Below are 14,726 nucleotides of genomic sequence, written 5' to 3'. Positions count from 1 at the left end.
TTACTTAGTCAGAGGTTTAGGAGCATCTGACACTTTGAGGTTTTAATCTGACATATGGTTTGTTTGTGGGAGCAGAGGAGTGTTGTCATACAGAAGGTTTAAAACTGATTTTAGGGGGTAGAATACTAATTGTATATGATTCAGATTACAAATATTTTAGTTCCATAATATTATATCATCTGTTCCCCCCAACATCATCTCTGATGTTTTATGTGATGACATCACAGGCATAGCAATAGGATCTCAAATGGTCACAAGCCTTTTGAGAAGAGGAGCCTCAGCCATATTATATCCCTTCTTAGTTGAGACCATTACAATGTGCTTCAATTACATTAAAAAAATATAACGGTTCCTTAATGATTATGACACACGACCATTTTATGCCCAGTCTGTGGAGAAATTGACTGAATTGGCGACACTTTTACATCAGGGCCTAGTGGAGAGGAAACACTTTATTTTAATACATTTCCTCGCGTCCTCTCCTCTGTCATTTCTCTGTGATAGTAAACTCTCCTGGACGCATCCATCACTTTCTGTGGCCAAGAGTTGGAATAAAATCATTAAACCATAAGTCACTTAGCAAGCAGGAATAACGGGCCCTGAAAAGTCCTGAAAAGAGCTGCATGGTTTGTTGGTTTCATTCAGGAACCAACAAGTTAATGTTGCATATAATGTAATGTTTTGGTACTTAAAATGTGATTTTACATTGACTGATGAAGCATAGTATATGACTACTGTAAGGTAAAACTGGTGTAATCAGAGGTGAGGCTTCTTCCAACAGCCAATCATTCTAGAAAGGGTCTGAAAAATGTACCAAATATGATACATGTATGACCACACGAGGGCCCCAGAGAGAGCTCTGAGAAGACAGTTCTTTAAAAAAAAAAATGCTGGTTCCAGGACCCCACCTTAAATAAGTAATTCAGTATCAATAACAAAACCAGAGTAGAGCTACAATTATCTGGTTCTCAATAGATTTGGGATATTTAAGAATACAGTACATACTAACATTCACTTACATTGAAAAAATCACCCTATAGCCTGTGTGAGCAATGTGCTGCGAAAAGCACAGAATGTGTCACGCTATCAACACCTGTCATTGACTATTAGCTACATAAAGGTGATGTTTAACCCTCAGTGGTATAAATGTTTAAGCATTCCCTATAATGAATCTGGCTTTTCTATACAAGGCTTTATTTAGTTTTGAATTGATCAAATTGCCCAATTGTAAAACAGTGCCTGCTCAAGTGCCCACCACATACTGGTTATACTACTTGTGACAGGTTATATTCCTATAACCCTAAGAGGATAGCTAGGGACCTCTGTGTGCTTCCTTGCCTTGTGTGTATACCCTTTCTCAGGGCTAGGGAAACCCCCTTGGCCCTTCCTCAAGACATGAAGGGAGAGTGTTGGACTGCTGAAAATAAACCCCTATTAAAGCCATTTTATTCTTGCTTCAGAGAATCATGACAGCAGAAACTGTCTCCCTCTGTAACATGTGGTGGGATATATTTTGGGACATTAGCCTGCAAATAGACCACAAACCTATACATGTGACAGAGGGCCAGGACAGTGATCTTAATTATTATGATGACAATTAATGATGCATCTTATCAACAGTATATGGTCCTATGCTTCTGTATTGCATATACTGCGTGTACACTTTAGAACATAGTGTTTTCAGTGGTGGAAAAAGTACCCAATTGTCATACTTGAGTAAAAGTAAAGATACCTTAATAGAAAATGACTCAAGTAAAAGTGAAAGTCACCCAGTAGAATTGCTAAAATATGCTTAAGTATCAAAAGTAAAAGTATAAATCATTTCACATTCTTAAATTCTTATATTCTTATATATTAAGCAAACCATACGGCACCGTTTTCCTATTTTTTAAATTGACGGTTAGCCAGGGGTACACACCAACAATCAGACATTTACAAATGACGCATGTGTGTTTAGTGAGTCCGCCAGATCAGAAGCAGTAGGGATGACCAGGGATGTTCTCTTGATAAGTGGGAATTAGACCATTTCCCTGTCCTGCTAAGCATTCAAAATGTAACAAGAACTTTTTGGGTGTCAGGGAAAATGTATGGAGTAAAAAGTACATCATTTTTTTTAGAAATGTATTGAAGTAAAAGTTGTCCCAAAAAATTGTATAGTAAAGAACGACTTAAGTACTTTAAAAAAACGACTTAAGTACTTTACACCAGTGAGTGTTTTAGCACGTAGTAGCCTATGACATTTAAATTGATCTCGGGAATATTGCACAATGGGTCATTTTGGGTTCAGTGATTTTAAAAATAAACAGTCTACATCTGAAATGTTTTGTCAATAAATAATATACTTAGTTGTGACTGTCCTGTTTATGAATATAAGATTGAGGAATTATTTGGCTGTGTTTCAGATAGTCTGGGGGTCTGTCTACTCTTATTGAAGACAATAATATTCTTCAAGACATGTTTAGTGTACAATTTTGAAGGTAAGAATTTCAGAAACTCATTTTCACCAACAGAAATAGTTATGACAGTAGTTGTCTTCAATGTTTCAATATTTAGTCACCAGTATTTAGGGACGGTTACCAATGCAATGCTTTCTCATGACCAAATGCCATGGAGCCACCCAGGGCTGTTCTTGTGATGATGAAGTTTGACCATCCCGTGTCAGTATCATGATGAGGGAACAGTCCAATGGAAGATTCTTTTCCACCACCACTACAGAGATAATTGGTCCCTTATACTATATGATTGAACTGGGTCACTTAACTGTGAAGTGGCCAGGACTTTATAGAGGATTTTAATACAGATCATTTAGTTTAACTCCAGGAGGTCCAGTAGGATAGGGAGAGTGGAGATCACTGGTTTAGTGAGTAGCTGAGCCACAGGGCTGAACCACAGTCCATTACCCCACATTTAGGTCCTGTACTGTTGGTTCATGTGGCTATAAGGATAGTTCCAACCAGCAACACAGACAGATGAATTTCACCACAATAACCTACAGATACTCTTTTAATAGAAGGGAGTATTTAAAGATCTATTATTATGTTTAAACTAACCCCAACCAAACATTTAGGATAAGTTGTTACATATGTATGTTTTGTAAATGTGCCCACAGAGAAGGCTTAGAGATTGTATTCAGTTGACATGATGCCTTTCATTTGTGATTTCCTGGCTCTGTTTATCTGACTGTCACATCCTAATTTTCTTTAGGCTATGGAGGCTGGGAGCACAACGGGGTCAGTTATACTTCCTGAATGCTCCCGATCCTTCCAACGAGGGAAGGACCGCGGACTGGCTCGCATGGCAGCACATCTGCATTTTGTCTCTTGCTATAAGGGCACAAGGCGAGACCCAAATGCAGACACAGGGGGCAGATGGTTGAGCTCTGATATTTATTATAACAAAAGGGGCAGGCAAAAAAGCAGGTTGGGGACAGGCGAGAGTTTATAAACCAGGTCAGAGTCCAAACAGTACAAGGCGATAGGCAGGCTCGAGGTTAGAACAGGCAGAGTGGTCAGGCAGGCGGATTCGGTGTCAGGACAGGCAAGGGTCAAAACCAGGAGGGCTAGGAAAAAACAGAGACAGGCAGAAGTAGGAGCTAGGAAAAAACGCTGGTTGACTTGGCAAAACAAGACGAACTGGCACAGAGAGACAGGAAACACAGGAATAAAAACACCGGGAACTAATGGGGAAAACAGGTGACACCTGGTGGTGGGTGGAGACAATCACAAAGACAGGTGAAACAGGTCAGGGCGTGACACTTGCCCGTGGTGTTTTACATTTTTATTTACCCATTTCAGATTTGTCTGGGTTGGTTCTACTGGGGTTTGATTTTCTATAAAGGCTTTAATGTCATGTTATTCAGGTGGATTTTGACATGTGCATGCTATGCTACAGTAAGGTGTTTTATCTGACCTTTTATTGTCCAATAAGATGTTATATTTGATATACAATCAGCTTTTTATATACTTGTAATATATTATATTATTTTGTATTTTCTGTCATGGCAAATTCTAACACATCCAATCTCCCCTGTCATCTAAACCCACATCAACTGTTTGGATTTTGTCCCAAAAAAACACTCATTATTCCGAGATATTCTAACAATGAACCAATTCCCTGTTGTCTCTATGTAGCCTACCATTATCTTAAATTACAACTTATCTGTTAGTTTACCTCTATCTGTCGTCTCTAATGATGTGAACTCTACTAACCAGCAAGCAGATTTCCCTGAGGCAGCCTATCAGAGAGCACTACACACTACTTAGTGAGGTTGTAGCTGCCTGCATGCGCTGGCATCCATGCCTACTCAGCAGAAGCAGGACAACCGTTAAACTGTAATCATCTGTGCTCTCTGCAACCTTATGCCATTAATACTGTGTAGGCTAAACATTCCGTGCTGAGATTACCTTCATATTAAGGAAGGGTTTTACCGTTACCCTGGCATCCGTTCGACTAGATTAGAGGTAATTTGTCACCAGTGTGGGATCATCTAAGCATCATTTACTATAAAGAGAGAGAGAGAGAGAGAGAGAGAGAGAGAGAGAAGAGCTTGAGAGAGAGAGAGAGAGAGAGCTTGAGAGAGAGAGAGAGAGAGAGAGAGAGAGCTTGTGAGGCTTCTGACTCTCCCAATACAGACTCACAGACCGTTGTACTGCAAGGCACAGCACAGCAGACTGCACATGTGGAATCATGCTGATGAACTCTACGTCCTATCTAACTAAGGAGCTGGGCTTTGTCTAAAGATACTTTTTTCTTGTTAGACAGCTAATCCTCCGTGTCCGGTCAAGGCTTGGCACTCAGACTACTGAGAGTTTGATTACCAACTGGACAGACAGACTGGCAGAAGTGTGTGAGAGAGAGGAGCCAGAGGGAAATACGAGACGTCCTGGAGTATCTGACCGGAATTCTTGTTGACGGTGGAAAGATGACATCCAAGTCGTCCAGGCTGGGCAGACCCTCATCGGCAGGGTCCAAGCAGCCCTCTCAGAGGAAGGATTGCCCGGTGGGTAACCGATCCTGTATGCTGCGGGTCGGGGAGAGGCTGATGAGGGCTGGGAGTGAGGGGAACCTACATGTAGTGAGACCCAAACCTGTCCAGCAGACACCCCTGGAGGAAGGACACCAACAGTCCAGCTCCATCACACCCAAAGGTAGGAACTCTCAAAAGTCTAAGTTTATAGTCTAAGGCACTTACTACTGTACTGCAAGATTTTCTGATGATTTTCTTTTTTTCTGATGATGTACTGTATGAGCCATAGGATATTGTATTGACAATGACATTGTATCAAAGTCAATACACCACAAATTAAATCTGTGCTACTGTAGCCAACAGTACATGCTTCTGTGCATCAGTCATGATCACCCCACCAACACTCTCTCACACTCTCTCTCTCTATCGCCCTCACCTACACGCTGACACACACACACACACACACACACACACACACACACACACACACACACACACACACACACACACACACACACACACACACACACACACACACACACAATTACTGTACAGTATGTGGAGGGCTATTTCAGAGGGCTATTTTGTATTGTCATGCATTCCTGGGTGAAGCACATGAGTCTGGCCACATTGTTCTGCCTAGGCCCCCTCAGCGGCCAGTGGATTAAGCCCTGGGGTCAACCTTTTTAGCTATCATTGTGCTGATTAGTTACATTCTCCCTCTTATCATCACATTCTCTTTCAGTAAAGTTGGGTTAATCTCCTGCCCCGGTTCAAAAGTAACTGCTGCTGCAGACCCTCTGATTGCAAATTGTATCGTTTTGAATTGAACCTTGCCAACTCTGCAGCTGGAATCAGTCGCATAGAGAAAAAAACATTTCTCACACTATCCAGGTTACAAATGAGCCTGTGAGTGAACTCAGGTTCCCTCTAGGTTTAATATATCATTTGAGCTGACGAACAATGGCTGCGATACATGGCCTATAACTAACAGATGACATTTCCTGTGGCTGTCTATCTATCGTCAGTTGCTGCCAGTGGCAGGCTTAACACCATGTATTCAGAGAAAGATCTGAACACTAATCCTCTGCTCTCCTCTCAGGACATGATACAAGACTGTTCTGCTAAACTACCCTTTAACCAGCCTATTTTTGAAATGTCTTCCCTTTCTTCATACATTGTGACAAACTGCACTTCTCACACTGAGCCCTCGGCTTAAAATCCTCTCACACCTGCTGTCACATGCAAGTGACATAGAGTAGACTTAAAATAGAATAGAATAGTACTGAACCTGGTCTTCTATCGTGAGTGATAGTAGTTTTGCAATTTAGTTGGGAGTAAATAACCTGTTGAGTTTTAGTGTGTGAATGATTCATCATGAGGGCCATCCCAGCCATGGTTCGCCTGCTTAACAGTTGATGATGATCTCATCTTTCATTGTCTACATCTGTTGACAATTGTGTTTTAGTTAGTATTGTCAATTATTATATTCAAATGTAAGTTGTAGCTACTCACAATTCAGCATGTTGCTGCCAGTTGCTCTATATATTTTTTGTCAAATAATAATTATACTGTTTTCCTTTGATCTAAATCTTTTAGCGCATCACAATGCCTGCCACTGGACATAGTCTGGTGGTAATTATCAGTGCATATGTCAATATCTAAGCTGCAAGATCACCCAAAACTGTAGTATTAACCTGATGACTTTTGTGCCTTCTAACCCCTTTTATACATTGTCTGTTTAAGCTACAGACTGGGTTGTACCATTGGATTCGTATATTATTTTCTGCATCCGTAGATACCAACCATTAGCCAGTATGATTAACGGTGGCTGAGCAACACCGGTGTTTGTGAGACAACGACAGATCCCGAAGGAGCCGCAGGGCCAGGTCTTTTTTTTTACAAAATCGTCTGTAGAGTCCAAATGATTTGAGCTACAAACTATTGAAAGCAATCTATGAAAAGCTGAGACTCCCACGAACACGCACGTGTTTTTCTCTATGACTCTCACAAGCTACGAAAGAGTAGTTAGAAGGTAAGGGGTTCTTCTACATAGAAGATCATAGGAAATCACAGGACATACCGTCGTGTCTATGATACTGTAATAAGCTCACATAGTTGCTGTCACAAACTCCAAACTCCACACAGTTGTCACTGAGTAGTTAGATATTCATTTCCCATTGAGCAAACAATTTCTGTACTTACAGATAAATTAATTGTTATCAGGTTTTTGCTTTGATGGACCTTAGTTTTTATTGACATTTGTCAATAAAACCACGAGTGTAACTGTTTATGTCAAATTGTTATCTGTTCTACTTGTAGCCCTGGTTGTCCTGAAAATAACTGTAAAACACTTCATTGAGAGGCTAAATATAAGGGGGGGGGGGGGGCACGCAGATAAATGAAAAGCCAGTTTGTTGCTGGAGTCTTGGGGCTGATAGGGTTAAAGCAAAGACAGTTCTCAACAGGCTTTCTCAGCTTCAAAGTGGATGCCTGTTTTTTAGATAAAGATACTGGTGTCTTTATCAACACCTTGTTTCCAAAGATAGAGACTGGTTTCTGAGCAAGTGTTGACAGGATTTAAAGTTTATACTTTTAAACATCAATATCCACGAGATTAAACTAATAGGCAAATCGGATGGTATTATTATCAGAATAATTATCCACTGAAATGTACAATCCTCTTGTGAAATGTAACCTAAGTGCTCTGTCAATTGCAACGTGAAGACTGTTTGTCATGATGTGGAGTAGAATTTAGGATGTGAATTATACTTTTTTCATTACATTGTATCCTTCATTACCTAAAATCCCTTATCTGTGTATTATTGGATCTAACAGACCTTTTTCATTTTGACCAAGTCACTTCATTTTCAGTTACGTAACCCATGTGATCTGTTAATTATGGCAATCCTTGTGTCATCTCAGGCAGCAGCCTAGCTCACAGACCCTGATTCTGATTCGCTCTGACAGCTGCGTGATTTCAGATCAGACGGATGTCTGCCCGGCCCTGTCTGTCCCAACCCCCACCTCCCACCTCTACAGCCTCTACACTACAGCCCTAATGACATGTCTTTTTTTATAGCCACAACAGCGATGCATTCTTTCATGAACTCAACACATCTGAAACAGCTGCTAAATTGATTTAGACTACATTTTGTTCCCTTGTTAATAATGATTTAGGTGATACTGGCGTGACATGGCTATTTCTGTGGCTTTGGTTTAGTCTCGGGATGAGATGCATACAGATGACATCATCGAGGCCAGTGTTCTCAGAAACAATAGAAATTCCTGCTCTCCCATTCGGAAAACCATCCCTAATTCTCCAAATGACTCCTTATAACTAGAACTGGGCCCCTTCTCATCCAAGTTTATGATTAACTCAGCTTGACTTACAGTAACTACCTAGCTAACCTGCAGATATTTACTTTAAAAGAACCCTTTAAAATGAAAGTTTTCATTGGCGTTTGTTTTTCTTCCCTCTGGTAGATTCACAGGCCAATAGAGGAGCGAACATACAGCCTGTAGCTGTATGTTATTATAGCTAATAGAGCCACCCAGACAACAACAAAAAATGTAATACAAATTCTGGATGTCCCTCTCTCTTGGTGTCCATAACCTGTTACAGTTAGTATGTAAGGACATTCATGTTCCATGCTTTTATTGTTGTAACGTTTTGTTGCACAGCACATGCTTGACAGCCCCCACCAAGACAGTTATTAAAAACACTCCCCCGCATACTAGTGCTGGGGGCATAATGTGAGATTTAAGTCATGCAACAAGGATGAACAAGCTAGGGAGAGAAGAAGTACGCACATTCTGTATAAACTGATTAGAGCGTACCCTAAAGCCATGTTTGGTCAAGTTCACACAAGGTTACTGAATCTATTGTAATTCACATTTATTTACCTAGTCTTTGTGATAGCATGCCAAATTACCAATAAAGAAAATGTATTTGGAAACTGTGGTTGGCAAAGTTAATAACAGCTGATAATGAGCATAATAGGGCATGTATTAAACACTAAAGGATCAGTTCAGACTTCTATGCTATTTATAAAATGCTACCCTGAACCAAGCAACAGGTTGATGTCATGTGTGGCATTGATCATTGTGAAAGTCTGTGTTTATTAGGTGTTTTATTGCTACAGTATGCCAACAGTGTTATACTGTATATAGTAGGCTATAGGCTATTTCAGGCAGCACATCAATTCCACCCTCTCAACATCTTTGAAAACTGACTGAAGGGTCAATTAAGTAAATTACATTGAACACAGGTTTTGATTTAAAGTGGGTGTGGCATACCTCCCCATGTCTTTACATGAGATGGATACGGGAATAGGTTTTTGATTAAATTGTTGGGCAATCTAGATCATTGAAAGATAAGTGAATTTTCACTTAACAGACACGCCAACATCCGTCAGGAGTGTAAAAAGGGGAGGGGAAATCCTTGGGATAACTTGTGTTAAAGTCAGTGATCAGTAGATCTGTATGAGTTGATAGAGCTTGGCTCTTTCCAAGTGGCACCCTATTCCCTACACAGAGCACTACTTTTGACCAGATCCCTTGGTGCACTACAAGAAAAAGGGATCCATTTGGGATGCATTCCTAGTGAATGAGGAGTCTTAAAAGGATGGGTAAGTAGCCTTGTGAGCAGACAGAAAGGAAGAGTAAAATATTACTACGGTATTGCTTTGCTCTCCCAGGACTCATCTTTCAAAACGGTCTCATAAGATATTTTTTTTCTAGCTCATGTGGCTTTATAAAACCTTGTCACATACTATTTCATAGCATATTTTCAAGGCTGAATGTCCCAGCCTTCAGACTCAGTGAAGTGCATCAGATAAAAAACAACTCAAGTCTCACAATATCAACAATATGTAGTCTGCCTCCTCTAGACCAGACTGCCTTTATACCCTATAATTAGGGGTTCACAGCGAAGCTGTTGTTCTTCTCAGATGTTTTTTTTTTCATTGATCAAGTAACTCAAGTATACTGTAGCTTGGTAACTTTCTTTCTAATTACCAATCTATACTTGAGTTATTTGACTTTGTATGTAGAGGCCATGAGTAACTTGGTCAAAAAGAATGGTACCGATTGGCCTATATGCGGTCTCACTTAAACCCAAATATCTGTCAACCCGTTTGACCTAGAGACTTGAAACTTTGTACTGTATGTAGGTGTATTTCTTCATGCTGAACAAATTTGCCTCTAGGACCCATAAGTTTTGTTAGGACAGATTTTCCTCCAACCTGGACATTTGAACCTTAAGTCCAAATAACACCAAATTTGGGTATGTAGACCCATGTTACCTCCTAACTTATACTGAACAAAAATATAAACGCTACATGTAAAGTGTTGGTCCCATGTCTCATGAGCTAAAATAAAAAATTACAGAAATGTTCTATACACACAAAAAGCTTATTTCGCAAAAATGTTGTGCACAAATGTGTTTACATTCCTGTTAGTGAGCATTTCTCCTTTGCCAAGATAATCCATCCACCTGACAGGTGTGGCATATCAAGAAGCTGATTAAACAGCATGACCATTACACAGGTGCACCTTGCGCTGGGGACAATAAAAGACCACTCTAAAATGTGGAATTTTGTCACAAAATACAAAGCCACAGATGTCACAAGTTATGAGGGAGTGTTCAATTGACATGCTGACTGCAAGAATGTCCACCAGAGATGTTGCCAGATAATTGAATGTTAATTTCTCTACCATAAGCCACTTCCAATGTTGTTTTAGAGAATTTGGCAGTGCATCCAACCGGCCTCACAACAGCATACATGTTCTGTCTGTTATAAAGGGAAAAACTAATTCCGATTGGCTGGGACTTGCTCCCCAGTGGGTGGTCTTGGCTCCCAAGTGGTTAGGCCAATGGCTGCGCTCCTGCCCAGTCGTGAAATCCATAGATTAGGGAATAATGAATTTATTTCAATTGACTGATTTCCTTGTATGAACTGTAACTCAGTAAAATCTTTGTAATTGTTTGATGTTGAGTTTATATTTTTGTTCAGTGCAGTTTGAGAAAAGCTAAGGGATTGATTAAGAGATGCCTGAGTTATTGATAAATCAGATTTTACGTGTTTATTTAAATCCTTTGTAAATCCTCTCCACTGAAACTTTTTGGCGTCATCAAAGACATTACCATGATTAATCATGTTAAGTTTGGCATTGATATAAAAAAGTCAACAAACTATTTTGACTATGGAACGCTAATGCTTAAAGTAATCATAAAAATCTTCTCATAGACTTAAAGTCAGATTAACTCCAAATTTGCTCTTTGCACTCATCACAATAGTCATGAAAGAGTTTGAGAAAATAAAGATGATGCATTCAAAGATGGCCACACTATACCAGTAGATGCATATTAGCCCACACAGTGTCTTCAGGAAGTATTCATAGCCCTTGACTTATTCCACATTTTGTTGAGTTACAGCCTGAATTCAAAATGGATTAAATAGATTTCTCACCCATCTACACACAACACCCCATAATGACAAAGTGAAAACATGTTTTTAGAAATGTTTGCAAATTTATTGAAAATTAAATACAGAAATGTCTCATTTACATAAGTATTCACACCCCTGAGTCAGTACTTTGTAGAAGCACCTTTGGCGGCAATTACAGCTTTGAGTCTTATTGGGTATGTCTGTATCAGCTTTGCACATCTGGATTTGGGGATTTTCTCCCATTCTTCCTTGCAGATTTTCTCTAGCTCTATTAAGTTAGGTAGTTAGCTGAGGTGAACAGCAATCTTCAAGACTTTCCACAGAGTTTCAATGGAATTCAAATCTGGGCTTTGGCTGTGCCACTCAAGGACTTTAACATTCTAACACGGAACCCAAACCGGCTGCGCGAGTGCGCCATCGTGCGCTATCGTGCATACATTTATTTTGTCCCCCTACACCAAACGCGATCACGACACGCAGGTTAAAATATCAAAACAAACTCTGAACCAATGACATTAATTTGGGGACAGGTCGAAAAGCATTAAACATGTATGGTAATTTAACTAGTTAGCTTGCACTTGCTAGCTAATTTGTCATATTTAGCTAGCTTGCTGTTGCTAGTTAATTTGTCCTGGGATATAAACATTGAGTTGTTATTTTACCTGAAATGCACAAGGTCCTCTACTCCGACAATTACTCCACACATAAAATGGCGAACCGAATCGTTTCTAGTCATCTCTCCTCCTTCCAGGCTTTTTCATCTTTGAACTTATATGGTGATTGGCATCTAAACTTTCATAGTATTACCACGACGACCGGCAAAACATTTTGTCTTTCAATCACCCACTTGGGTATAACCAATGAGGAGATGGCACGTGGGTACCTGCTTCTATAAACCAATGACGAGATGGGAGAGGCAGGACTTTCAGTGCGATCTGCGTCAGAAATAGGAATGACTTCTATTTTAGTCCTTGGCAACGCAGATGGTCATTGGCGCGTGCGAGCAATGTGGGTGGAATAATTGAATAACATGGATTTCGAAATGTATTTTGCAATGCCCGCGCACGCAACGTGTCCGGTCTGGTCAGCATGTAAGGGGCCTAGCTTGAACCATGAAAAACATCCCCAGACCATTATTCCATTCAGGCAGGTAGCGTTCACCTGGCATCTGTCAAACCCAGATGCGTCCGTTGCACTACCAGATGGTGAAGCAGGTTTCATTATTCCAGAGAACACGTTTCCACTGAGTCCAATGGTGGCGAGCTTTACACCACTCCAGCCGATGCTTGGTATTGTGCATGGTGATCTTAGGCTTATGTGCAGCTGCTCAGCCATGGAAACCCATTTCATGAAGCTCCCGACTAACAGTTATTTTGCTGATGTTGCTTCCAGAGGCAGTTTGGAACCCAGTAGTGAGTTTTGCAACAGAGGAAAGACTATTTTTACGCACTTCAGCACTCGGCAGTCCCGTTCTGTGAGCTTGTGTGGCCTACCACTTCGTGGCTGAGCCGTTGTTGCTCCCAGATGTTCCACTTCACAATAACAGCACTTACAGTTGACCAGGACAGCTCTAGCACGGCAGACATTTAACAAACTGACTTGTTGGGAAGGTGGAATCCTATGACGGTGACACATTGTAAATCACTGAGCTCTTCCATTCTACTGCCAATGTTTGTCTATGGAGATTTCATGGCTCTGTGGTCGATTTTATACACCTGTCAGCAATGGGTGTGTCTGAAATAACGGAATCCACTCATTTCAAGGGGTGTCCACATAGTTTTGTATAAATAGTGTATGTAAATTAGATATTTCTGTATTTCATTTTCAATAAATAAGTCAACTTTCTGAAGGCACTGTAACCTAATATGCTAAGAAATACTTCCATCTTCTTATCATGAAACACAAGACCAAATTACAATTTTGGGGGAATGTAGGCCCATGTTACATGTCTGTTTTAACATGTCCATTTAAACCATTGTAAATCGACTCCACAGTGGCCTATCAAACCTGTCATTAATATCATGAATGTGCCTAGCATGAACCACACTGAATTTGGAGTTGATATCTCAAAAACCAAGGAAACTATTAAAAACTAATTTTTTACATATGTAACTTTAATGCTCAAAATCATCTGCAATCATCTTTCTCCTCATGAACCACACATCAAATTCACTCAAGATGTTGTATTTAGACTCATTACATCAATATTTAATGGTTTTAAGAAAAAAGTACCTATAGATGCACGCACTGTACCTTTCGATGCATGTTAGCGCATATGCCAAGTTGGGCACACTACACCACTATAGCACCATATCTCACCAGGGCTATAAGAACTGAATCGATGGACATGGGGCCATGAAATTTAGTATGTGAAGATATTGTATATGTCTTTAGAAGCTGTGAGAATATAAAGTAAATGCAACATTAGATGGCTGCACCAGACCAGTTTTTGGCACTATAGATGTCATTGGCACCAGTCACATCATAGGATATTAGAGCAAAAACTATTTATCAAGTGGACTTTGTCTCATGCAAATGTTATATTTAAATTATGCAGACGAACAATGTGATATATCATGAAAATAAAGCTTAAAATATTTCACAAATCTTAACATAAACCATTAGTAATATTGACCCCATTATTGGTATATAAATATATTTTTATTAAGTATATATTAAGTAATGCCTTTAAGAATGATTACCTGCTGCATTCAAAGATAGCCAACCTACAGCACTAGACTAAACTTTACTTGTGTCATCCTTCTGGTATTGAGAGAAAAACATAATACTTTCACTGATTGCACATAAAGGAAGATAGTTCCTACATTAAGGAATATACAAAACAGTGGACAGTTTATTAGGTACACCCATCTAGTACCAGGTCAGATCCCCTTTGCCTCCAGAACAGCCTGAATTATTTGGGGGATGGAAACAAGGGACCTAACGTGTGCCAGAAAAACATTCACCACACCATTACACCACCACCCGCCTGTACCGTTGACACCAGGCAGGATGAGGCCATGGACTGATGCTGCTTTTGCCAAATCCGGACTCTTCTATCATCATGACGCAACAGGGACCGGGATTCGTCGGACCAGGCAATGTTTTTCCACTCCTCAATCAATTGTCCAGTGTTGGCGATCGCGTGCCCACTGGAGCCTCTTCTTCTTGTTTTTAGCTGATAGGAGTGGAGCCCAGTGTTGTCATCTGCTGCAATAGCCCCTTCGTGACAAGGACCGACAATTTGTGCTGTTCTGCACACCACTGTTGTACTGCACCAGTATTCGCCTGTTTGTGTTCCACCTGTT

The 14,726-nt window shown here is 40.2% G+C and overlaps 1 protein-coding gene across 1 annotated transcript in view; it reads left to right on the top strand.

Moving 5' to 3' along the window:
- Positions 1-4,678: 4,678 nt before the first annotated feature.
- Positions 4,679-14,726, top strand: part of LOC135513735 (sickle tail protein homolog) — a 90,587-nt gene continuing 80,539 nt past the window's right edge. The window contains exon 1 of the mRNA XM_064936630.1: positions 4,679-5,147. Coding sequence (XP_064792702.1) covers positions 4,922-5,147 — 226 coding nt within the window. The 5' untranslated portion in view covers positions 4,679-4,921. The remainder of the gene's footprint in view (positions 5,148-14,726) is intronic.

The sequence above is a fragment of the Oncorhynchus masou genome, chromosome 3 (genome assembly GCF_036934945.1).
Source record: "Oncorhynchus masou masou isolate Uvic2021 chromosome 3, UVic_Omas_1.1, whole genome shotgun sequence".
NCBI classification, from domain to species: domain Eukaryota; kingdom Metazoa; phylum Chordata; class Actinopteri; order Salmoniformes; family Salmonidae; genus Oncorhynchus; species Oncorhynchus masou.
This window is presented reverse-complemented; position numbering and strand designations above follow the sequence as displayed.